Genomic DNA, 26,223 nt, shown 5'->3' on the forward strand with positions numbered 1-26,223 from the left:
TATCCTAACAGCCATGTTTTTAAAAAGTAAAAAGAAATGAGTGAAATTAATTTTAATAATATATTTTTATTTAACCCATTATATCCCAAATAACATAATTTCCACATGTAAACAATATGAAAAAAAATTATTGATGAGCTATTTTACATTCTTTAAGTCTCTAAACTCTGGTGTGTATTTTGCACTAAAGCATGTCTCAGTTCCGACCAGCCACGCGCCAGGTGCTCAGTGGCCTCCTGTGGCCGTGGCCTCGGGTGGGCGATGCTGGGGCAGGGCTGCAGCCCCATCTCCTCTGGAGCCTCAAATGACATGACTGAATCATCCTCACAACCAGGCCGGGCTGAAAGCAACTCTCAGCTGATTCTAAAAACCAAACTGTCTTTAAGTGAAGATGTTTGCCACCACTGAGCATAATCAAAAGAATGTGCTGGAAGATTTGAAGGGGATTCCAAAATACAAGCGTTCACAGCATAGCATTTTCCCACCCATGAGACGTGAAACCTCACCGTGGCTCCGTGAGATACGGCCTAGAAGTGCAGACTGGCAAATGAGCAAACAGGTTCAACACACCTCAGAGAGCGGAGGTGTTCACTCAAGAGAGCGGAAAAACCCAGAACACGAGACCTTTGTCCTCTGTGTGCGGAGTTCCAGCTCCCACCCACCCCAGCCAACGGGGTGAGCGGGGATGTCCCACCCAGCTCCACCCCCAGACTGTCCTGGGGAAGACAATGTGCCTTCGGGTAGATCAGGGCCTGTCTGTTAAAAATTAGCCACAATTCGCATTTATTTTTTAAACCTATTTGTTCCTTTGTAAGCCTATTTTATCTAAATTAAACCTGGCTCCCAACCTCTGGTCTCTATCAAACTAGAAGTGGAGAATTCTTGACCTACTTTTTAAAAAAAATTATGAAACATTCTCAGAGCAGTATAAAGAATGCATGTCCCTTAAATCACACAATCCAAAAATGTTTGTGTATTTTCTACTATCTTCCAAGCCTATCTTAAAAAAAAAAACACCCACTGGAATTATGCCATATATGGCTTTTAGTTATATCATAAATATATTTTTCCCTGAGTTATGGGTTGAAGAGCGTCCTCCCAAAGTTCACGTTGATGTTCTAACCCCCAGCACCTCAAAACGTGACCTTATTTGGAGATGGTCTTTTTTTTTTTTTTTTGGTGAGGAAGACCGGCTCTGAGCTAACATCTATTGCCAATCCTCCTCCCTTTTTTTCCCCAAAGCCCCAGTAAATAGTTGTATGTCATAGTTGCACATCCTTCTAGTTGCAGTACGTGGGACGCGGCCTCAGCGTGGCCGGAGAAGTGGTGCGTCGGTGCGCGCCCAGGACCCGAACCCGGGCCACCAGCAGCAGAGCACGCGCACTTAACCGCCAAGCCACAGGGCCAGCCCCTAGAGATGGTCTTTACAGAGGTAATCATGGTAGAATTAGGTCATCAGGGTGGGCCCTAATCCAATGTGACTGGTGTCCTTTAAAAAGAGGAAATTTAGCGGCTGGCCCCATGGCCAAGTGGTTAAAGTTCCGTGCACTCCGCTTTGGCGGCCCAGGTTCGCACTTCAGATCCCAGGCACGGACCGACACCACTCATCAGCCATGCTATGGTGGCGACCCACATACAACATAGAAGAAGACTGGCACAGATGTTAGCTCAGGGCTAATCTTCCTTGGCAAAAAAAAAAAAAAAAAAAAGGAAATTTGGAGATAGACACACACACAAAGAGAACACCATGTGAATATGAAGACTGCCATCTGCAAGACAAGGACAGAGGCCTCAGAAGGAACAACCCTGCCTATACTTCAATCTCAAACCTCTGGCCTCCAGAACTGCAAGAAAATAAATTTCTCTTCTTCAAGCCACCCAGTTTGTGGTACTTTGTTACAGCAGCCACAGGAAACTAATATACTATGTATGTTATTAACAATTTTAAAAATTCAAAATGTGAACCCTCCATCTTAATAGCTATATGTATACTACATGGATGCACCATTCCTGAACCAGCCACCATCACTAGACATTTGGTCTCCAAATAGTGGCTATTTAAATAATAAACCCTACATCTTTATATATAAATCTTCATCTGTAACCTCTCCATCTCCTAAGTCAGTCTGAATTCCTAACTATTTCCTTAGGAGAATAAACTGGACTCCTGACACATAGCACCCAACGGATTTCCCACAAAGGTAGGGCATTTTTAGGGGTTTGAATCTTTGCCAATTTGGTAATGGGAAAATGGCTTTCTGATGATCAGTTCACTCGAGCAGGTTGTCCTATGATTACTAGACATTTGTGCTCATCCTGTGAATTGTCTGTTGGCATGCTTTGTCAATTTTTCTGCTGGGGTGTTGGTATTCTTATTGATACATAAGAAGTCTTCATATAGCAAAGATCTTAATCCTTTGCTATAGTTGCTGCATGTGTTTTTCCTAATTTATTGTTTGCCTTTTAATTGTATTATCTATTTTGAAGTACAGAATTCTTAAACTTCTATGCAGTCAAATAGATGGTAACTTTTCTCTAGTGATTTCTTTTTATTAGTTTTATACTTTATATCATCCTCCCCAAGCCAAAGATTCATTCGTTGTTGGCTTATATTTTCTTCTAATTTTCTTATGATTTCAATTTTCAATGAACTGCTTTTGATATTTCAAAAAGCCTAATTCAAAGTGCACATTCTCTTGAAAAAGCCATACATGTCATTGACCAGACCATTGAGTGGGTAGCTGTGTTGTTTTTATTGCTATTTCCTGTTTTTATTGTGTACTGAGTTATTTGTCTGATAAAAATAGGGACACCAATTATAGCTTAATAAAGCTGGGATGTTTGTCATATAAAAGAGGGGAAATTTAAAAAGAGGGGGCCCTTTGTTGTGACACAGAGACCTGTATGGCCCGTGCCCTGGTCTGCAACCTCTCAGCTTCTCCCACATTGCACGTGACAGACAGACGTGTGTTAAACCCGTGGTTCTCACACTCAACGCGCTCCGAGGAGAACTCTCTACAGGCACGCTTCATCCAGAAGTAAGGAGGCGGGGTGGTTTTAACCTCCTCCTCAGGCAACCATCCCCACCACGCTGAAAGCACCATTGATAAAGTAAGTTTTCAGACATTCACAGGCCTGCCTTCCCATCGTCGATGACAGCAACCCCTCTCCCCCTGTGGGGCAGGCAGCCCTCCAGGGTGACTGTAAACCGGGCTCTGCTCACTGGCGGCTGAAATGGTGACTGTGCCCAGCCAGCCATTGTCCTCCTCAGGACCCGGCACTTCCACAGCCTCCTCTCTAGGGCCAAAGGACCGGGCCCAGAGCAGCTCTCAAATAGACCCTTCCCTGCCTCGCTCCTAACCCCTGCAGTAACCTCCCCCTCAAATCCCCCTCACTGCCCTATTTCGCTTCTGTTGAACGAGATGGCTCCTTGCCATATAGAAAACAAGGCCCCTTGGTCTGGGATACCTCACACTCAGTGGGTCCTGCCAGGGGCTCCTCACCTCCGTCCAGGCCAAGAGGGACAACTGCATCTTGTCCACTTTACCATGTGGGGCCGCAGCCACAGAGCTCCCAGCACAGGGTGTGGGCTCCTCGTGGGCCCTGCTTCCCTGGGTGGCCCACCCTCCCTCCACTGCGAGCGCCTCTCCCACCACCCCCAGCCCCACAATCACAGCTCGCGTCCTGCGGCCGACTGCCACGGTGGGAAAGGCTGGGGTGACCCTCACGTCCGGGGAGCACTGGGTTCCTTGCTCGGTGTGAATTTCCATTCAGCTTCCCCAGTGCGAGCCGGCAGCGTCCTCACTTTGCAGTGCTATCTGAGTCCTCCAGCTGGTGAACACAAATTTGAGTTCACCCCTCAGCCAGTCAGAAGAGAGGCAAGGAAAAGAGTCCCAGAACGCACAGCGGCTGCCAGGCCACCTCCCGGAGGAGAACGGAGGCCCTCACCCCCAAAGCTCAGGACAATGCCCCCAGGGAGCCTGGGTCCCCCAAATCAGAGCCCCTAAGAGAGAGGCAAGGCAGAGGCATGGCTCCCACGACAAGAACAGCATGGGAAGGTGGCCTGACGCACCACTCCACCAAACCAGGGGGCTTCAGGAAACTCGAGGAAAAATCCCGACTTCTGACTCAGGAGGTCTGGGGGAGGGGCCGCCCAGGTGACTCCTGAGATAGGGACCCATCCACCCACTGCTCCCCCAGCACCCCCAGAAGAGAGCAGGGCAGGGGCTCTGACGGGAGGCAGACCACCCCCTCTGCCTCAGGCCCTGCTGTTATCAGCGCAAATGAATGACACGCCAGCAGCTGCCCGGCGCACCCCCCACTCCCTCCCGTTTACCAGCACAGCAGTTGGATGTTAAACAGGATTAAGGGGCGGGCACTGGGTGAATACAAGACTGCAGAAGGCCTATCCCCGGACAGCAGTGAGCGCTCATCTGTCACCGGGTTAATAAGCTTGGGCCACGTGTCACCAGGAGCAGCAGGAAGCGTGCAGCCTGCGTGTCCCAGGATGTGGAGTTGAAGGCACAGGCCTGGAAAGCACCTCCTGCAGAGAAACCCCAGGAGGACACCCCTAGTGCCTGGTTCCTGGGCTTCAGCACCCATCTGGTCTGACCACGAGGCTTGTCTCATTGCGAGCTGGCTCTGGGCAGCCCTCTGTGTCCCCTCCTGTCCTCAGGGTGTCCCTATGAACCAAGGACCGTGGGAAGGTTATCTGTCAGAGGCATGTGGTACCTTCTCACAGATTAGGAAATGGACCTGCGGAGCACAGCATCCGCCTCACCATAAGGTCCCTAGATCCACACGACCAGAACCCCCTCTTGGGACGCAATGGCCCCCCTTCTAGATTTGTAAGGTCCTGGCCATCCTGGCCCCTCACTACCCGCTTCCAGAATCATTCCCTGTGTGCTGACTGCTGCCCTGCTGAAGGGGAAGCTGTGGCCGGAGCAGAGCGCAGTCCTGGGCTTCCGACGGCAGCAACTTTGGGCAGAGAGGAAGGACCGGAGGCTGGGGGGTTCAGGGAGGGGAGTCAGTGGACCTGGGCAGGGGACCAGGAGGGCCTGCTCCCGGCACCCGCACACCCGCACTTCTCTGATCATCTGCCCACAGCTGCACAGCAGCCCGGCCCCTCCCAGCCCCTCCGCTGGCACAGGCTTCAACAGTTTGCCTTAGAGGAGAAGGGTTCCGGCCTTGAGACCCCAGGCCCCTCCTCCGCCCAACCCCGCCATCCCTGCCCCAGCCTGCAGGCTTCCATGGGCACCGTCTGTACACACGCCCTCTTCTCCTGACTCCGAAGTGGAAAACGCACACAGACGTCTAAGTCCTACCTGGGAATCTCCATCCCGTTCTCCAGACTCTCGGCAGGGCAGGGGCCTGGGGGCAAGCAGAAACAGACCCAGGGAGAGTCCTGGGGGCAGTGGGCACTTCCTCACCTTCAGTACACTCACAGGGTCCATACAGGACACTGGACTCCACCACACCGTGGGTCCGCACCACAGAAGGGAGAGCTGGAAGGTTCCTGGGGAGCGCCGCATACAAGGGCAGGGCTCTGATCCTTAAAGCATGTTGGGGATGGGGCTCAGGCCAAGGAAGAGGGTAACATCATGACACAGAGCGGTGCTGAGGCACCAAGGGCACATAAAACAGAGGGGAGCCTGGTAGGGAGGGAGGCAGAACCAATCAAGGGCCTGGCGGCGGCACTGCAGGCTCTGGCTGACAGCAGCTGCGTGGAAGGAGCCACGGCAAGGAGCAGGTGCAGGGGGAACAGCAGGCACAGACAAAGGGGAGGAAACGTTCTGGGATGGACGGGTGATGGCGGCACAACGATGTGGATGCATTTAATGCCACGGACCTGTGTGCTTCCAAATGGTCACATGGTGACAGTGCTGTGTGTACCTTACCACACATAAAAATAACAGTGGAACCTGGAGGGGGGTGTATGGACACTGTACTTTCTGCTCATTTTTGGTAAACCTAAAACTGCTGTAAAAAAAATCTATTAGTTAAAAAAAAGAGGGTCGAGACCAGAAACCTTGGACCCAAAGAGGCCAGGCCGAGAGTGGCATCATGTGGATGGATGCAGGAAACAGGCAGGGAGCTCAGGGCAGGGAGAGTGGGAGCAGGCGACAGAGAGAGCTCGGGCTCCCAGACCCAGGGCAGGCTGCCAGCGGCAACACAGGGCCTGGCAGAGACAGCACAACCTGACTGGGGATCTTCCTAATGTCCTTGATCCACAAGACGCATGACCTTGACTGGTTCTCACTCATGACCACAGGGACCTGGTGTCCTACGGGGCGGAGGAGGACAGAGATGACCACCCTCCCGGTGGACCAAGTGCAGGACTCCGAGCAGGTAGAACACCCAGGTGCTCTTCCTCAGGGCTGCAGTCTTTCCACGGCCAGATGCCTTCTTCTCCTTATAACACAGATGGAGTTGGGGACAGGAGCACTTCTAGCACAATCTTTAAATGCCGTCAGCAGAGATCCTAAGACACAAAATCAGCTAACACTCGAAAGGGAGCTGAGAGAGGCCTTAGTCAGGAACAGCTATCTGACTTTCCCCATCTCTAGGACAGAGATAGAGTTCACTGAAATCAAAATAGCAGCCTGAGATGCTCCAAGCACTTTGTATCAATATTACAAATCCTCTCCCCAAATCCTGAGAGACGAAGGTGGATAGAGAAACAGCTCAAGGTAGATCCTTGACAACGATAAAAACCTCATCTTCTCGAATGCATTCACTTAATATTTTTACTTTAAAATGGCTATGTCCGTGCCAGGACTGTTGGTTTTAGACTAGAAGCTCCTGAGTCCACGATGTCTCTGAGAAGTCCCTTTCATGCTGGGCTGACCACAATGCCATCTTCACTAAAGTTCCAAATGCCATGTTTTGTTGATGGAAAGGACAACAATGCCAACGTGGCAGTTGGCACCAGGAATACAGAGATGGAGTAAGGCCAAGATCTAAAATGTGCATCAGCTGGAGTGTACAAAAAAAAAAGTAATGATTTTAAAAAATATAAAGTAAAAATGCCAATGCTGGTTTTAAACCATCAAACCTGACTGAGGCACGATTACAAGTTGAATTTTGTGTTCTCTGAGCCGTTAGTGACCGCTAGGTAGGGCTAGATTTTTGCAAAATAGCCTATTGTGCAATTTGAAAGGGAGGAACAACTTGGCCTCCCCTCAAAACACACAGACGCTCATGAAACAAGAATCTCTCTGCAGAAACTCCCCCACTAGGAAGTCATTCCTCCCCTTTAACCTGCCACTCTGTAGGAATGAGAACACCTTTGAGAACCACGGATTCTCGGCCATCTGCAGCTTGCAGTTAGTTAAACTGGGGATAAAAGTGGCCCAGGTCTGTCCAGAAGGAGAGGGGTTCTCAGGTGGTTGGAGTATGGGGAGCCACCTGGAGAGGAAAATATCAGAAACTGCAGAAGCCCCAAGAGACGGCAGGGTGTGGGGCTGGGAAGGGGGAGAAGATTTCCTATTTTGCAACCCTGTTCAGAACTGGCCCTGCTGCTGAGTTGGAGACAGGGGCCAGAGGCAGGCCTGTTGTTGACCTCATATGTTCCTTCCATCCTCAAGGAGCCACTTGGCCCCGAGGCAGCTGCAGCTTTTGTAACTCAGCGTGGCAGCGGTGGCGTGGGGCTCTCCTCTAGCTGAAACTTATGGAGGTGAAGACATATATTACCCAAAATTTGTTCCCCAAGATTTGGTGATTTATACTGGAGGAAAGAGAGTCCTCCTAGATAGAGGCATAGTCACTGAAGAGCCAGAAATGAGCAAACGGATTAAGAAATGACACCCTTTAGGAAAGACACAAGTCTCCCCTCTCACTTCCCTCAGAAAGCACTTCCGTTCCATGTGTGTTGGTTTCCTGTGGCTGCTGTAACAAATCACTACAAATTTAGCAGCTTAAAACGATACAGATGGGTTATCTCACAGTTCTGGAGGTCAGAAGTCGGACCTGGGTCTCACTGGGCTAAAATCAAGGTGTCGGCCGGGCTAGTTCCTTCTGGAGGCTCTGGGGAGAATCTGTTTTCCTGCCTTTCCAGCTGCTAGAGGCCGCCGCATTCCTTGGCTCATGGCCCCTTCAGCATTCAAAGCCAGCAATGGCACGCTGGGTCTTTCTCACATCACATCATATCACTCTGACAGTGACCCTCTGCCTCCTTCCACTTTTAAGGACCCTGTGATGACACTGGGCCCCCAGGAGAATCCAGGACAGTCTCCCCATCTCTAGGTCAGCTGATTAGCAAACTTAATTCCATCTGCAACTTTAATCCCCTTTACCATGTGACCTAACACATTCACAGGCTCCCAGGATTAGGGGACTTGGACATGGACATCTTTGGGCACCATTCTTCTGCTGACCACACCACACCAAGGACACCGTGAAGAGCTGACTTCTAACTCTCAGGGAGGCTTCCCATCTACTCACCACCAACCATCCAACTCCCACCAGAGCGACTACCCTTTAAGCAATACGATGCGGACCCAGGCCTAGAACCAGGACAGGAGAGAACCTGGGCCTCGTGTCCCCGTGGCGGCAGCACGTCGGGACGAGGAAGGCTGCACGCTCACAGACCAGCGCCTGCCCTTCAGCGGCTTCCTCAGCCCAAAGCCGTGGTTTGCTGCCCAGTATAAAGGGCTCCATCAATTCCCAAACAGGAAAACAAACAGGAGCAAATGTGCAAACTTCTCTCCCAGAATCTTCCCAGGAAGTCAAAAGAAATGGCGCAGCCTGGAGCCACCAGGAGAGAGGCTCTGCCCGACTTCTCTGTTCAGTTCTCTGTGCTGCCTGCCTCGGGGCCACCCTGGCTCCGGAGCGGGGATGCAGCAGTGCCCACACACCTGAGGGACGCAGCCTACGCCCATCGCGAGAGCTGTTCACGGCAGCGGCGGGGGAGGGGTGTGGGGGGCCACTGGACACTCGGGGGGACGTGTCATGGCATGAAGCCCACAGGTGATCATTCCCCTAGCCTTGTCACTGTCAGACTGCTCAGGAGCAAAATGCCCTGAGCTGCGGTCACCTGCCACGTGGCCGGCAGAAGCCGGTTCATCTGCCTTGCCCTCGAAGCCCAGTCAACAAAGAGCAGCGATAAGGCGATGCCATATTAAACACGAGCCAGACACAGGCAAACAAGCATTGTTTTCCTCCCACAAAACATCTGCTGCTAACACACCTCAGATGAGGCCCCAGCTCCCTCTACCTTCCCAGAACCAGGCACATGCATCACAGCCTTTTTGGGAACCCCTGGCTTGGAGGTTCAAAAGGTGAGGTAAAGCCTGCAGGCAGCCCAGATCAGGACCCTGTTCCTTGCGGAGCACGGGGTGAGGAAGTTGGGTCTCCTTCAGTCTTACCGTCTGGACAAGACACCTGTGGGCTGATATGACCCTTCTCTCAGTTACATTTAATTTCAAGTTATGGGATTATGGCAGAAGAGAAATGGGTTTCCTACACATACCTTACATTCGGGATCACTCGGAAAAGACCGTGGCCCAAGAAAGGGCTGCAGTGGGCAGGGCCTCTGCAGAGAAGGGAGGACAAGACAACCAACGTGAATTTAAAACAAACGAACCAAGCTTAGGGCACAAACCCAAGTGCTGGAGCCTTGGACAGACTGCCATGGGGGAAAAGGCCTTCGAGAGGCTGTAACAGGACAAGACAGTTCAACGAGGCTGTGAGGAGATCTGGGGGCCTGCCTAGCCGTGACTTTCCTCTTTCAACTGTCCGTTGTCACTTCGACGACCATCTACTCCCCAGAAAACCCCAGAGCCTCTGCCTCTCAAGGGAGAGACCCTCTGCTGTTTGGGCCTCTGGACGGCAAATGCCAAAATACTATTTTCCCCCCTAAAGAGCGGAGGAAGTAGGGCCTGGGAGACGAAACTAGACTTAAAGATGAGCCAGGATTGGGGATGGAGGAAGGACTGAACCCAAAGGCGAGGAAACCTGCAAATCCAGCCAGGAAACCAACCACCGACCCCAAAGTGGCTGAGGTACATCTGACTTCTACAGTACCTGTGACTGTAACATATAGAGCTTCTCATTGTCTCTGGTAAAGGAGTAGCTAACGCACCACAAAACAAAAATCAAACCAGGGGAAAAAATGTATTGACAACACCTCTCAAAAGCAACACAACTGATCTTGCTTAGGGAAAGCATTTTACTTACAGAAATTGAAAAGCGAAAGTGTCAGATGACATCTGTCAAGCATGCCCTTTGGCCCGATTCCAGAACGCCAGAGAGTGTAATGACCAGTTTGTCAGATTACTGAATTCAGGGTCACTCAGTGTGGAAAACCAGCACATAAACCAAAGTGTGCAAGCTAGCGCGGGCACAGGCTCGGGGTACAGCCATATTATGGTGGTTTCTACAGTAGCCAATCCAGAAAGAGCATGGAAAAGACACTGCCACGTCTCTGTATCTGCAGTCAGGCAGGCCCATCCAGATCGCTCATTGCGTACATCAAATTTAAACACCTGGACAGACTCACCACCCCAGGCTCAGCCAGAGGAGGGCATGCCATCCCAACTGGACAATGGATTTGGGTTCTTCCTGCTCCTTTCCTTGTGCTGCCCACACAACTGAAGTGACTGCAGGCAGACATCAAACTTAGCCTTCCATTTCTCTCCTCCTTTGAGGATGGCGATTTAAGTTCAGAAGAAAGAGTAAAGGACTTGCTTCAGATCAGATATCATCAGACAGCTCATTAAACCAGATTTATTAGAGAGGCAAAACCAGGTGCTCGAGGGATGCACAGGTGGTCAATAGCAGAAAAAAACGTCACCACTGAAATGAACAGGAAAAGATTTCCCACACCATTTCCCGAAATTTTGGAGGGGGGGACAAAGTGTAGACTTGTGCCTTCTTTTCTGTGCCTTGGCCTCATCAATGTTTGTTCCTCAATATAACACAAATACAACAGAACAATGTACAATACAATGCACACCAATAAAATCTACCTCTGCTGCTGCAACTGCTTCCCATCCAAGCAGCCATCCTCCCCGCACTGTAACACTATATGAAACTAAGTAGCTCATCTTGCAAGAGAGGACTCAGGCCTGTGAGAAAATCAGGGTCCTTCAGCCAGGTGGGGGAGACAAGCTAAAATCTCTACTTGAAATTTGTGTTACCAGGCAACCTGGTTGCCCTGGTCCCTGGAATAGCCCAAGGGGACCAGGTCCCCTGCAAAGTTACAAAGATAAGAGTGTACATACACCTACAGGGAGAATTCCACTTCTGCTTATGATCAACTTTCCACCCGATGGACCACACATACAAGGAATCAAAAAACAAAAACAAAATGTTTTTAGCAGTCTAGTTAAATGTGAAAAATCCAAATGATGGTCATCAATTATAATGTTTTTACCAAACAATAATGTTTTACCCATTTACCAAAATGTTTTTACCAATCTAGTTAAATGTGAAAAATCCAAATGATGGTCATTAATAATAATAATAATAATAAATAGTAACAAGCACTTAGCGTGTGCCAGGTACTAGGGGCTTTAGATAATCGTTACAACAGGACTTTGAGGTAGGTAGTGTTATCTCCATTTTACAGATGGAGAAACTAAGGCACAAAGGAATTAAGTCAGCACTATGGACCAGGGTTGGTATTTGAACTCAGCAGTCTACTTTGGAGGCCATGTTTTTAACCACTGCACTGAACTACCCAAAACCCAGGGCTGAGACCAGCTGCAGGTAGGTTCTGCAAACCAGTGAGTGTCTTCTCAAATGCCTTTCTACTGAGGCCCGGGAGGCTCCTGACAGACTGACATGAACTGATATTAGCAGCCAGTGGTGACATGGGCTTCGTCCCCAGTCTCTTGCACTCTTATGACTCACTTGGCAGAGTGAATCACGTTGTCTTGTCTGCAAAAAGGGGGGCAGGGAGAGTGTGTGCGCGTGAATGATAGAGGCCAGTTACAAGAAAGGAGGCAGTGACTCAGTGGTTTTGTGGAGCTGGAGAGTCCTGGGCAGAGGCCACTAGTTCTGTCACTGCTAGCTGCATGAACTTGGGGAATTTACTTCTCTAAGCCTCAGTGTGCCCATCTGTAAAATGGGGATAACCTCAGTCTTGACTCTATGGATTTGTGTTGTGGGATAAATGAATTCATGCATGATAATCAGAAGCTATTTACACAACCACCATCATTGCCAGAGGATTTAAAAATTCCACCGATAGGAATTTTCTCTAGCCATATTCTTAGATTCTGCTCACCATAAACACTCCACAAGCCAACATGTGCTGCAGAAAATATAGTAACTGCCCTCAGCCTACATGCCTTCCAACACAGATGCGGGTAATGAACTTCATAGTTACTACTAAAAGGCATTCCTCACTTTAATAATCCTGTCTTTGCAAAAGCTTTCATGGTTCATCAAAGTAGTTAATATTCACTAATCAATTAAACATTAATGTTTCTAATGAGTTTCTAAAACTAACACAGATTTTTCAAAGTTCTTTAATCAATTGGTGACAGATTTGGAATGGAATTCTCGAATCTGGACCTTTGCAACTGCCCTTTGATAATATGCTGTATCACCTGGCCGTTTTTGAGAACCATGTCCCCCTTCTTTGCACATAAAAGAACTGGTGTCTTCAGGTAAAGAAGGATCCCCAGGGCCAGTCACAGGGACTGGCCAAGCAGCCAGCCTCTCATATGAACTGGACGAGGCAGTAAAGCACACTTCGCCGAGCGGAAAGAGAAGGCATTGTGTCAGTTGTCTATTTCTGAACAGAATCTGAACTAGGTTGTGGCCGACACACGACACCAACTTCCGAGTGTGGGAATAACAGGATTTCGAGACTCACCGGCTTCTGGCAGAGTTCCTTAGCTTATATTTAGCAATCTTAAATTGCCTGGTTTTTTCTTTCTCCTTTTTCCTGTGCTTGCTTTCTTTCCTTTTTTTTAAGTAAAGGACAAGGGGGAAGAGCCGGGGCCTAAACGGAGTGAGTTTCCTGACAGGCGGTTCTCAAACAGCCAGACACCCCGACCCCAAGGCCCGGGAACGCTAAGAGCGCGCGCTGTCTGGGTGGAAAACACACTGTGGGGGGCAGTGTCGGCGAACGGCGGCCCCCGACAAGTTCTCCTTCGCGTGCTCTGACGCTCCAGCCAGACAAAGACCGCAAGTTCTCCGGTCCGCGGCTCCCGACGGGCGGGGACCGAGTCTCCCCGAATTAGGCCCACTTCCGGCCCGGGGGTCCCCAAGATGCTCCCGGTGTCATCCGGGGTGCTCCCGCGCCGCCCGCTCCCGCCTGGGCCGTGCACCTCTTGGGGCTGCGGCCGGACCTCGGCCCCTCCCGGGCCCCGCGGCTGCAGGCCCACGCGCCCCGCGCCCCCGCCCCGTCCCTGCCGAGGGGCGCCGCCAGGTGCCCCGCCGGCCCCTCAGGCCCCGCCCCCACGGCCCCCGGCGGGGCCCTGATACCCACCCGGGTCCCGCAGCCGGGGCCGGAGTCGCCCCGGCTCCCGGAGCCACCGCCGCCGCCGCCGCCGCTGCCGCAGCCAGTGAGGCGCGGCGGGGCGGGGACGCGCGGCGAGGCCCGGCCCCCGGCCCGCCCCCCGGCCCGGCTCCCGGCCCAACGCGGCGCAACGCGGCCGGGGCACTGACCCACCCCTGGCCCAACCCAGCCCGCCGCCCGCCCCCGACCCAACCCGGCCCGGGCATGGCCCATCCGGCCCGTTCCCCGGCCCTGGCACTGACCCCCACCCCCGACTCAACCTGGCCCAGGCTCCCTGTCCAAGCCGGCCCCCGGCCCTGCCCGAGTCGCCTTCCACCCTCCGGCCACAGGACCCCAGCCCCTGGCCGCCCCAATTCCAGGCCTCGTTGCCCGCCCGGGACCCGAGCCCTGGGACCCTGCCCCGGACGCCCCACGTGCGCGCTCGCCCTCTCTGTCCCACCCTCTGCGTTTATATTTTTTGGATTTGGGATAGGAAGGGAACGACGCCCACCAGAAGGCTACTAGGCATCCCTCCTCCGCCAAGGATTCTTCGCAGGACACCTGCTGAGGGGGTGCCGAGCACCCCAGGTCTCGGGACGGATGGGCGGGCACCAGGCGAGAATCCCGGTCCCCCGAAGGCGCAGCCGGCTCTGGAGCCCCTCGCACCCCCACCTCCGCCTGCCACCCTGGGGCACTTGGCCGTCCTGGCTTCCCAGGTGCCCGGCGCGGTCCCCTGGGGCATCGGAGTTGCCCGGCGGGATGCACTTTGACATGGTTGTCGCTTTACAGAAACTGAGCCAGGCAGGGTAGAGCTAGGACTTAGAGATAGAGATGGAGAAAACATATTTATGCTTTAGTATATTTACGTATTTAGGTGTTCTCTGTTGCTCGCGCACATAAGCGGCACAAAGGCCGCGCCGCCCAGGCCGCCCCGCCCGCCCAGCGCGCGGTCCCCGCCCGCCGGATGTTGACGCCGTCGCCTAGCAACGGGAGATGGCGGAGCCGGGCAGCCCGGCGGGCGGGTAAGTGGGGTCGAGGGACCGCGGGTCTCGGAGCGGCCCGCACGCCTCACTCTTTCCATAGCCACCTCGGCACCCCTTCCCCTCCACGCCCCTTTCCTCCTGCCTCTGCCCCTTCCATCCCACTCTCTAAGCCTTTCCCGCCCTCCCCGGCCACACCGCCCACTGCGCGCCCCCTCTCCCTTCTCACGTCCCGTCCCTTTGTCGTCTCCTGTACCCTCCCTCTTTCCCCTAGCTCCGGGCGCTCCCCTCTCTGAAACCCGGGACTCGCTGGCCCCGCAGTAACCATGGCAACCACTATGTTTGGCATTCCCTGCTACGGAGCCCAGAGCAGGGGTCTCTGCAGGGCTGGGGTCCGCGGGATGCGGCCCGGCTGTTGCGCTGTGAGCGAGAGACCGGCCCAGCCCCCGCCTCCCTCCTGGAAGGGCAGATCCCTCCCCCTTACCAGGCCTGGGGGTGGCAGGCGGTGGGCCAGGGTCCCTGTGTCAGGCAGCCCCACGGTGAATGTCCTGAGTACACAGATAGATGGTAGTCAGTTAAGATCCTAACACCAGGCCTCTGCTCTCTTATGCGTGGTTTAAAAGGATAGAAAGTATTTTAAAGAATTTGATCTTTTACCTTAGACACTTCAGTATTGTTTCATTTTTTCTAAAAAGTAGGTCTATATGTGCTGACATGGAAAGAAGTCCAGGTTACATTAAATGAAAAGAGTAAATGCAAAGCAGTATGTAAAGTGTCATTTCTAATTTGCAGGGGGGGGGTGATGTTTAAATGCATAGAAAGATATTTGAAAGAATATACCCTTAAATCTCTTGCTGTTACCACTGGTTATCTTGAGAAGTAGAGGAAAAGTCACAGGGGATTTTTGTTGTCTATGTCACACATTTCTGTATTAGTTTGACTTAAAATAATGAGCTTGTATTTTAAAAAATAATTTTAAGAATGTAAATCATGCCATTCTTGTACTATCTAAATCGTGGAGAAACTAACCAAGAGTTTCTAGAGTATTTGTCCTTTTTGTGCAATTTTCTCTTACTTTGTATTTCTTTTCCCCAGTTTTGTCACAGACACAAGTGTATTTATGGTGACTTTTCTGGTGTAGTCTACTTGTGCTGTTCCTTTAATACTTGGATAATTGTATTTTTCATTCATTCATTCATGGAGCAACTCTTTTGTGGCACTCTCGTGACAGGCATGATTGAGCGCTGGGGTTAGTGACAAACGTGACAAAGTCATGGCCGGCAGCCAGAGGGGAGGCAGATAGTTAACAAGTAAATAGACACAGAATCCAGGAGGTGGTCAATGCCAGGACAAAGAAGGCTGTTATTTGAAACTGTTAAATTGTTTCTCTGCAACCAGGTCTCACCTGGAAGGAGACGCGACTTCTGCAGGAGAGGAGGACCAGAATAATGAAGGAGACAGGGTAAAGTTCCCTATGGGATGAATTATTCTGGGCTTGTATTTACTAGGAATTAAAGAGAGTTAGGACTTGCTCAAGAAAATTATACGATGATCTGGTTACCTTGCACTAGAACAGACTCAATTCAGTTGCAGAGAAACTCGCTTTCCTTCCACCCCTTTCTAGAGTGTTGACAGCTAGTCAGGAATGCCACAGATATCCTACTCTTAGATTGTCCTGAGCTTCTCAGAACTCATTTCCTGGAATGAAGGATGCAAAATAATCACAAAAAACTGAGAGAGAGTAGATAAATTAAAGCGTGAAACATAATCTCTTAGCGACGCTCAGAAATGCGTAGATGCAGTGGGAAACATCGGTATGATTACACTGTGAAGAATAAAACCTCACAAGAGCCTCTATACTTTGTTTCCTGATTTTTTTTCCTGCCACATGGCTACAGGTATCACCGACAGAGAAGAGCAGTGACCAGAAAAATGAGGAAGCTGTTGGCGCTACAGAGCATTCTGAGGGGGAAATCACAAATGATGGGGAAATCACAAATGATGGAGAAATGGAAATCGAAGGGGAAGTCAAAACCGATGGGGAAGTCGAAATTAAAGAGGAAGTGGAAACGGAAGAGGAATTTAAATTTGAAGGGGAATTCGAGTCTGATATGGAAGCCACATCCTCTGAAGGCAAAGTCAGTTCTACAGATCTGACTTATTCAGGGCTCAGTGCTGTGGGTGTGCCTGGAGGGGAAGCTGGCCCCACACACCCATATGAAGGAGCAAGGAGGGAAGCTGGTCTTGAAGACAGAGAGGCCCCCCGGCCATCAGAACCCGCAGAAGTGGGGGTCATCTCCACAGAGCCATCCCAGCAAGTAGTAGGCTTATCTGAGCAAATGGGCCAGGATGCTTCTCGACGGAGGGTTAGCAAATCGGTGAGTGGCCCTGTGGTCTGTTCTACACAAGTGTTTTATTGCCGTGGGGTTTGTCAGCCTATGTGAGGAACTTAGGGTCCACTCTAAACACAAATTGCAATCCCTACTAGAAATTTCTTAGCAAACTTAGGTCTCAGGATCCACTATCAAATGTCAGGAGTTTCTGGACCCTCCAGAGGTTGGGAACGTTCCTTGTAAGGACATCCAGGTTTCCAGTCTCTGGAGCAGCGCCATCCAGTAAAACTTCCCACGATGGTGGAAATGCTCTTCGTCTGCACTGTCCAATATGGTAGCCGTAGTCACGTGTGGCGGCAGAGCACCTAAAATGTGGCCAGGGAGATGAAGGAACTGGATTTTTAATTTTTTAAGATTCTAATTATTTAAATTTATATAACCACCTGTGGCTAGTGGATACCATACTGGACAGGGCAATTCTAGATAATAATGACAATGGTTACTTATATTCTTATAACGTTCCTTGTTTACTTTTAAGCAAGCACAAACTTATAGAAAAAGGGAAGTATGATAAGAGAACTTTTTATTTTTTTAAGCATTCAAGAGAGAGTTGCCCATCTGATGCTCCACGGCCTTCCAACGCTTCCGTGTTCCCTCAAACGACCACAGTGAAACTAACAAAATCAGGAAATTGCGTTCTATTACCAGATAATCCTCAGGCCTCGTTCACCAAATGTGCCAATAATGTCTTCTAGCAGAGGTCCAGTTCAGAGTTGCCTGTTGCCTTCAGCTGTCACATCTCTTTAGTCTTAATCTTTCCTTGGCTTTGATGACCTTGACGCTTTCAAAGGTCACAGGCCAGCTATTTTGTAGAATGTCCCTCAGTTTGGCTTTGCCAGGTGTTTCCTCACGGTGCACTTTGGGTTGCGATCCCTTGGCAGGAATGTCCCAGGAGGACGCTGTGCTCTCCTTGAGTCCTTTCGGGTGGTCCCCATTTCAGGTTGTCCCGTTACTGGTGATGTGGGCGTGGGTCACCTGATGAGAAAGTGCCAGCCTTGTGCATGTGAGGTTACCCTTCACCCCTTTGCATTTAAGAAGAATTGTGTGGGAAGGAGCTTTTTTTGTTTAAGATAGGAAAGTGAATATTTTCGAATGAGAAAAAAAATCACAACAGATTACCATCATTTTTTTAGGACTTCTTATTTCTCTCAGCAATGTGTACAGGTATAGCACAATTTTTGTAAGATTTATCCCTAACTATTTTGCATTTTCGATGCCATTGTAAACAGTTTCCAATTGTTTGTTGCTAGTATATAGATACAATTGATTTTTGTATATTGATCTTATATCCTGCAGCATTGTTAATGCCCTCGTTAGGTTTCACAGCTTTTTTTTATAGAATCCATAGAATTTTTCACAAGATGATCATGTTGTCTGCAAATAAAGGCAGTTTAACGTCTCCATTTCCAATCTGGATGCCTTTTCTTTCTTTTCTTTGTCTGACTTCACTGGCTAGAACCTCCAGCACAGTGTTGAATAGAAGCGGTGAGAGCAGACATCCTTGTCTTGTTCCTGGTCTCAGGGGGAAAGCTCTCAGTCTCTCACACTGAGTATGGTGTGAGCTGGAGGGTTTTATAGACGCCCTTTGTCGGGTTGAAGGAGTTCCCTTCTATTCCTTGTTTGTTGAGTACATTTTTATCATGAAAGGATGTTAGATTTTGTCAACAGCTTTTTCTGTGTCTATTAAGATGATTGCATGTTTTTTCTTTTTTAGTTTATTAATTTGGTGGTTACATTAATTGATTTTCAAATGTTAAGACAACTGCATTCTGAGATAAACATGGGAAGATCCTTTGAAACTATGTAAATGTCCCAGTCCTCATAGAACTTTCAATTTATTCATTTACCTATTTATATCTGCATGGACTCATGGTTTCCCATTTCGTCTGCTGGGTTATAATCCATTGCTATCAATATTTATATTGATGCTCAAATTGTCCCCAATTTGGCCGGTGAGAGCCCATTTAAATTGCCCTTTGTGTCCTCTGACACACCCACATTCTTCTTCTTCTTCTTTTTTTTAACTGCCATCCTTCTTTGAGCACTTTCTTGTTCTCTGGCACAGACTGCCCCAGCCCTAGAATCAGACATTTCTCTAGGAGCCTGGTTTCTTTTCATGGAAATAGAATTTAGAGGTCAAGATTTGGGTGTTTAGGTATTCTCATTGCCACTGGGATGTCACTGTCCCCAGGCCTTCTCAGTATTATACATACACGCTTGCACACACACACAACCTAGACATATACACATGCCACATACACACCACATGCCACACACACTACACACATGCACACATACACATCCCAAACACATACACATACCACACACACACAGCATACCACACACACACTATACACATGCACACCACACGCACACACGTACATCCCAGACACATACACATACCACACACACTACACACATGCACACATACACATCCCAAACACATAAACATACCACACACACACAGCATACCACACACACACTATACACATGCACACCACACGCACACACGTACATCCCAGACACATACACATACCACACACACTACACACATGCACACATACACATCCCAAACACATACACATACCACACACACACAGCATACCACACACACACTATACACATGCACACCACACGCACACACGTACATCCCAGACACATACACATACCACACACACTACACACATACACATCCCAAACACATACACATACCACACACACACAGCATACCACACACACACTATACACATGCACACCACACGCACACATGTACATCCCAGACACATACACATACCACACACACTAGTGCACACACACACACACTCACACCAACATTTCTCTAATTCAAATCCACCACTAAAGGGGTTCCTCCTAGTTTCCTCCCCTTCCATATTTGCAACTCCTTTTTCCAACAGTGAGAAGCCTAGTCCCATTATCCTTAGTGTATTTATTAATTTGATCAACCCCCCGATGTAACCTTCACCACACTTCCCAACCCCCGAGAGGACTATCCTCACCCTACTTGGGCTTGGACACCCTCACACTGGGCCACCCTGACTGTGGACACCCTCGTCACCCCGTTGGGCCAACCCCACCCAGGCCAACTCCCAGACATTTGGGCTCTGACTTTCCGTGCCGGGCTGTCCCCTGCAGGGACCTCTCCTCACCAAGCCTGACCCTGCCACCTGTGCTCCACTCACCCCCCATGGGGACAGCCCCTGGAACCTGCCCCCCTCACCCTGTTCAGGCTCATCACCCCACATAGGGCCAGCCCCACCTGTTGGCTGCAGGTTTGAGCTGTTCTGGAAGGGAAGCAAGAGGCAGGGCAGGGCTGAAAGAGGGCACAGTGCATTTCGCGATCATCGACTCTGGGCTGGACACTTCTGTGCCTGTGAGGTGTCTCAGCGAATCCTGACAACAACCCTGTGAAGCGGGAACTGTTGTTATCCCCACTGACAGATGAGAAAACTGAGGGGTGAAGGGACTTCCTTGCCCAGAGTCGTGCAGCTGTGGTGGCAGGTCCCTCTTGCTCTGAAGCTGCCGTTCTGAACCATGAAGCAATGATTCCCTCCCCGCTCCATGAAACTAAAAGCATTGATAACTGGAGAGTAACAGATTCGATGTTTGATGAGCCCTAATCAAGCTTTATGATTACAAACGACAAACACATGATCAAAACCACTTTTAAGAATTGAACAACAACAACAAAATGATCAGTTTCTTCACCTTCTAAGATAACCAGGAGGTTTGAAGTGTCGGTCACTTGTTGAGCTGTAAACCCAATTTCCATCCTTGGGTCTAGTTTCTAGAAAATTCACTGGGAAACAGTTTCTAAATGTGATCAGCCAGAAGGGCAGAGACAAACCCTAAGAGAGAGCCCTATCTCCCTTCCTCCTGGCTGGTGCTCAGTCTTTAGGAGAAATAGGGATTGAATAGTGAGAGCTGCTGTGTTCAGCAGCTTGTAGGCACACCTCATCGCCTTCTCAGTAGGAGAAGCCCTTTCTGGACACCCCGCAGGTGGACTTTTGGCTCTGCCCCTATTAATGTCATTATGGTTCTGGATGCCTCAGAAGTCATTTCTAGAGTCAGCATCACCTGAGGAAGTACAGTTAGAAAGAGCATGAGCTGGGGGTTGAAACAGCCCGACATGAACCCGCCCTCGGCTGGCTGTGCAAACTTTAGGCAAGGTCTTTACTTCTGTGAGGCTGCTTCCCCTACCGATAACAGAAATGACTGGTGTTTCCCTCACAGGGTTGTTGTGCAGGGTCATTGTCTGTTACTAACATTCACCAGTTCATCATCAGCAATAATCACTGTCAACAATAATAGTTGCAAGAGTCTCTCTCTCTCTCTCTTTTTTTTTTTTTTGTGAGGAAGATTAGCCCTGAGCTAACATTTGTCACCAATCCTCCCCCTTTTTGCTGAGGAAGATCAGCCCTGAGCTAACATCCATGCCAATCCTCCTCTTTTTGCTGAGGAAGATTGGCCCTGGGCTGACATCTGTGCCGATTTTCCTCTACTTTATATGGGACGCCGCCAGAGCATGGCCGGACAAGCGGTGCATCGGTGTGCGCCAGGGATCTGAACCCCAGGCCGCCCCAGCAGAGTGAACGCACTTAACCATTATGCCACGGGGCCGGCCCCACAAGAGTCTCTCTTCAAGCTAAAATGGAGCCAAGCGTTTTTATCAAGGGAAAATATTTTCTTATCGAAATGTTCCTAAACTGGAATGTTTAAAAGAAGAAAGGAAGAAACGGCCCTCTTGGGAGACCCTCACCCAGGGCTGAGGCATTCTGGCATCCTTTTATAAGGAGGATGCTCAGAGATGTTGCTTACCATCCTCAGGGAGATCAGCATTTGGGAGTAAAGAAACACACGTCCAACACAGGCCCACACCTCGGCATTTACAATTCACTACAGACCTGGACAGGCAGAGACCACTCCTGGATTCCTTGTGGGGGTGGGGGTAGATGTTTTCTATTTTGACCATTTGCAAAAGCCAAATATCTTTATATCCAAACGATTTTCTATTGCTTTAACAATTACGTTGAATTTTGAACACTATAATGAATCAAAATTGAGTAACTTCTCAGCTCTGATTAACCCTCATTGATTCAGGTTTGGTTGTTCTTGCTCTAGAAAAAATCCCATGAAGAGCCCCAGCAGAAGGTCTTTCCTCTGGCAGCACGACACCACCTCAGACTGAGCCAGGGGAGCAGCATCACATCCTCGGACTTTGATGAGCTGCTCCTGTGCAGGGAGGAGCCCTCTGCAGAGGAGCCAGGTACCACGGCACTCACAGAGGCTGGCCTATCCATGGGATGAGCCACTTCACATCCCCTTCTGTGCGAGGGATGCCAGTCATTCACTGCCAGTTACCTTGTTTCCTATTTGGCTGTGAGCCTAAAGATAAAATAAGATTAATAGATATGGATAACATTTATGGAGCACTTACTCTGTTTTATCTTATTTAATCCTTACACTAACTCGATGGGTAGGAACCATTCTCCATTTTACATAGACCCTAGGAGTTGTTAAGTAACCTATCCAAGTAAGTGGCAGAACCAGGCCTTGAGACCTGATGATGCCCCAACCCACAGACCCTGACCGCCACTTCTCACTGCCTCCTGGTCTCAGAGAGGAGCTCAGCAACACCACCCCCAACATGCATCTGTTTGCTGAGTTTCAAAGGCTTTCCCAGCACAGCCCTGTCTTCACTTGGCTTCAGCATCCCAGTGTTGTGTACATGGAAAAGCAGATAGGGACGTTTCTTATTCCATATGATACAAGTGCATGGGTGGTGCAACTAACAAAGCCTTGTCACTCACAGGCAACATGAAGCCAGCACAGGTCTACCTGAGTTCAAAACAGAACAGGATCTCTCCAGCTCAGGGGACAGAAAAGCTGAAACTAGAGCCTCACCAATATTTCATTTCTTTCAATCTTGTCAGCTGTTTCCCATTTAAAAAAAAAACAGTCTAGTCTATCCGTAAGAAGCCACCTTTCTATTCACTATCTAGGTATAAAAAAGGACCTACAAAACGTATTTCCCTCTTGTCTTTAAAATGTGATCATGAAAAGAAGACTGCTGAACGCTAACCACTGCATGCTTTTTCTTCTTCTTTTCCATCATGTTGCATGAGGTTGGAAACCAGCCTTGCCTGACGACTCCCCCCAGGGGCATTGTTAACCACACTATTAACTCCTCAATGATGTTTGCTGCCCCCCAGTCATCTTCCCAGAGGAGTCTGAGGCCCACCCCACCGAAGGAGCCCCACCCACGTTCCTGGACAGGATCCAGCAGTTAAGCATGGCCGAGGAAGGGGCTATGGAGAGAATGGAGTCCAAGGGGAGTGATGAGGCTGAAGATGACGCATCCCAACTGGTGGTTTTGGACCCAGACCACGTAAGAAAATATCCCTAGGTTTTGCTTCTGTCCTACACGTGTTAAGAATGACTTAGAGATACTCCTTCAGCTGCACGGAGGCCCTCCTCTGCCCTGCGCCTTCATGGCCCCCTCCCCACCCCTCAAACGCCATGCCCCCATCTCACCTGTTCACTGAACAGTTTATCTGCATGGTTTGGGCCTGCTGCTTTGTAAAGTGTGCTCTTCTTTTAGATGCATACGCCCAAAGTCAGGGTTTCTCAACCTCAGCACTGCTGACATTCTCTGTGGTGGGGGCTGTGGTGGGCACTGGGGGATGTTGAGCAGCATCCCTGGCCTCCACCCACTAAATGCCAGTAGCACCCTCCCTTAGTTGTGACAGCCAGAAACGTCACCAGACATTCCTGGATGTTGGGTACTGGCAAAATCAGTCCCACTAAGAGCCTCTGCCTTGAGTGTACCACCCAGGTTATGAGTCCCTTGGTCCCACCCCTCTGGCAAGCACGGAAGCAAATCTTGATTGGATGGACCCATTTGGAAAGCCGAGGTGCTCCCGGTACTGCGGGAAGGGAAGGGTCAGGGGGTGCACTGGGCAAAAGGGCTGGGCGCTCATTTGCTGCTGGCATCCCAGGTGCTACTCATCACCCCCCCCCCTCCCGCCCCGGAAGTTAAACTACCACCACTGCCCCAGCTAACCCTGTCATTGTGCCAGAATGTGCACTCGGGGCTCCAGTGCCTTTAATTTGTGGCGTCTAGAGTAAGAGTCCGGGCAAAAGTGGGGAGCATCCCGCACGGGAGTCATTTCTGGCCCACGAGGGAGAGCTGGGGTGACTTAGGCTAGGCCCTGGATGGGACAGGAGAGTGACTGGGGGTGCTTTTTCATTGTTTTAGCCCCTGATGATAAGATTCCAGGCTGCCCTGAAGAACTATCTTAACCGACAGATAGAAAAATTGAAACTGGAACTTCAAGAGCTGGTGAGTTACCGGTCCAGCCTTCCGCCAGGTGCGTGCCTACACCTCGTGACCCAGTTTCTCTGTCTGGTGCAGGGCGCGGCCACCAAGCAAAGCCGAGTCCAGCGGCAGGAGCTGGGGGTGGAGCTCTACGGGGTCCAGCAGCACCTGGCCCGCCTGCAGATGCACCTCGAGAAGAGCCACGACCGCCACTCGCTCGCCGCGTGTGCGAGGCGGCAGAAGGAGGAGGCGCTGCGGGGCGTGCGGTCGCTCTACGCCAAGACCTGCGCGGCTGCCAACGAGGAGCGCAAAAAGCGTAAGGCGGCCCCGCGCCCCGCGAGCCATCGCGAGCCATCGCGACCCGGTGGGATGTCCCCGCGTGCCATCGCAGGGCACTGAGAAAAGCAAGATGTGTTCGTGTCCTGGGGGTTTCCCAGCCTTCCTAGGGAGAGAAAGCATAAAAATGTCTTAAAAGACACCTAATTAGGCAAGGCAGCAAACGCTGAAACTGAGGGTACACAGAGTCAGGGTACACAGGGTCAACAGCAGAAGAGGCCGGTGGGCTGCGGGGGGTCTCGAGGCTGGCAGGTCCAGAAGGCGAGGGAAGGGCAGAGCGGGCAGGGTTTACATAAGTGGGACGGATAGGTGAGGCCTGTCTGAAGGGCAAGGACTGGAGCGAGCTGGGGGCCCGTGGCCCGGGAGCCGGGCAGCCTGGGGCTGTGCGCAGGTTAGGGGCACCCAGGTGGCTTTGGGCCAGATGAGACAGTGGAGCTATGACGCATCACATGCACCCTTACTACTGAAGCAACACCCCCACGCACAGGGCAGAGGTCGCAGGTCACAGTGAACAGTGGCTTCCCATGTGCTGCGGATTATTTTAGTCTTTATACTTTTTTACATTTCCAACTTTCTTTGTCAACTCTGTCTTACTGTTATAACGGGGGAACTCACCTAAAGGAATTGGGAAGAAAACAGAATCACACATATATCCGGACTGTGGCTGGAAAGAAACATTTTGGACCTTGAGAAATGCAGGAGAGGTTTCCAGATTGACAGAGTCCGGGTAGGTGCTCACTTATCAAGCACCCCTCCCCCATTACCACCAAATTAACAGAAAATACCCAAAAGAGAAGGACACAACATTCACAACAAAACAATAAAGAGCCCATCCTCCAGATGTAACAGAATGTAGACCAACTTGAAAGAGGACACAGGCCACGTGCGCGTGCACACGCGCGTGCGCGCGCGCACACACACACACACAAAAGCAGTGAGTGCCCACTAGCGCTCCTCAGCAGAGGCTCAAAGTGTGATGGGCTTCTGGAAAGATCTGAACATATTCGTGGACTTTGTGTCCTTTCTGGAGGTCACCAGGGAGCAGGAGCAGAAGCTGTCCAGCCAAGCAAGGATTCCATCTAATGGCACCTTCTCAGCACAAACGGATGCAGGAGATGGTCCCAGCCCTGCCATGGTGCTGCCACTGCACTGCCCCTTAGGGGAAACGTGGGGATTTGCCGCTAGAGAATGTCCACGGTTGCCTGGCTCACCTGGGAGGGAGGTGAAGCCCACCTGTCACTAAACCTTCGCATCGAAATGTGAGTCATCAGTGGCCATCTCCAGACTCGAGAGGAGACTGCCTGGACGGACAGAGCAGACATCTCCAGACGCAGGCCTGATTGCAAAAAGAGAGGAGTGCACGAGCGTGCACCAGTTGATGTTCTGCAGGAGATTCCAAAGGACATCACGTCAGTCAAGTGAGAGCACAGGGTTAGGGAAAAGGGTACTTGGAATTCAAAATAATAATCATCCTCCCAAAAAAAAGGCACTAAATAGACAAATCAATACTGCTGAAAATTGAACTTGTGAACTGAGAGGCCAATTTGAGGAATTTTCCGCAGAATTCAGAGCAAAAACCCAAAGCGATGGACATTTTCAGAAGGAGATAAAAGACCTGGACGATAAATCTGGGAAAGTCAATATCCATAAAATAAAAATTCCAGGAGATTAGGGGCATTAACCAATGACATCAGAGGAAAACATTTGCTTGAGTTCAAGAGAGATGAA

At 50.4% G+C, this 26,223-nt stretch overlaps 2 protein-coding genes across 2 annotated transcripts in view; one reads left to right on the forward strand and one right to left on the reverse strand.

Annotated features, from left to right (window-relative positions):
• Positions 1-14,223, reverse strand: part of TBC1D16 (TBC1 domain family member 16) — a 78,835-nt gene extending 64,612 nt beyond the window's left edge. The window contains exons 1-2 of the mRNA XM_087441897.1: positions 14,146-14,223; positions 13,442-13,580 (exon numbers count right to left, since the gene is read on the reverse strand). Coding sequence (XP_087298023.1) covers positions 13,442-13,580; positions 14,146-14,223 — 217 coding nt within the window. The remainder of the gene's footprint in view (positions 1-13,441; positions 13,581-14,145) is intronic.
• A 220-nt stretch (positions 14,224-14,443) lies between these two features.
• Positions 14,444-26,223, forward strand: part of CCDC40 (coiled-coil domain 40 molecular ruler complex subunit) — a 49,042-nt gene continuing 37,262 nt past the window's right edge. Inside the window, exons 1-7 of the mRNA XM_014789338.2 lie at positions 14,444-14,472; positions 15,829-15,892; positions 16,329-16,808; positions 21,963-22,107; positions 23,054-23,229; positions 24,100-24,183; positions 24,256-24,475. Of these exons, the coding sequence (XP_014644824.2) occupies positions 14,444-14,472; positions 15,829-15,892; positions 16,329-16,808; positions 21,963-22,107; positions 23,054-23,229; positions 24,100-24,183; positions 24,256-24,475 (1,198 nt within the window). The remainder of the gene's footprint in view (positions 14,473-15,828; positions 15,893-16,328; positions 16,809-21,962; positions 22,108-23,053; positions 23,230-24,099; positions 24,184-24,255; positions 24,476-26,223) is intronic.

The sequence above is a fragment of the Ceratotherium simum genome, chromosome 16 (assembly GCF_057802395.1).
Source record: "Ceratotherium simum simum isolate JZ-2026a chromosome 16, ASM5780239v1, whole genome shotgun sequence".
Classification (NCBI taxonomy): Eukaryota; Metazoa; Chordata; class Mammalia; order Perissodactyla; family Rhinocerotidae; genus Ceratotherium; species Ceratotherium simum.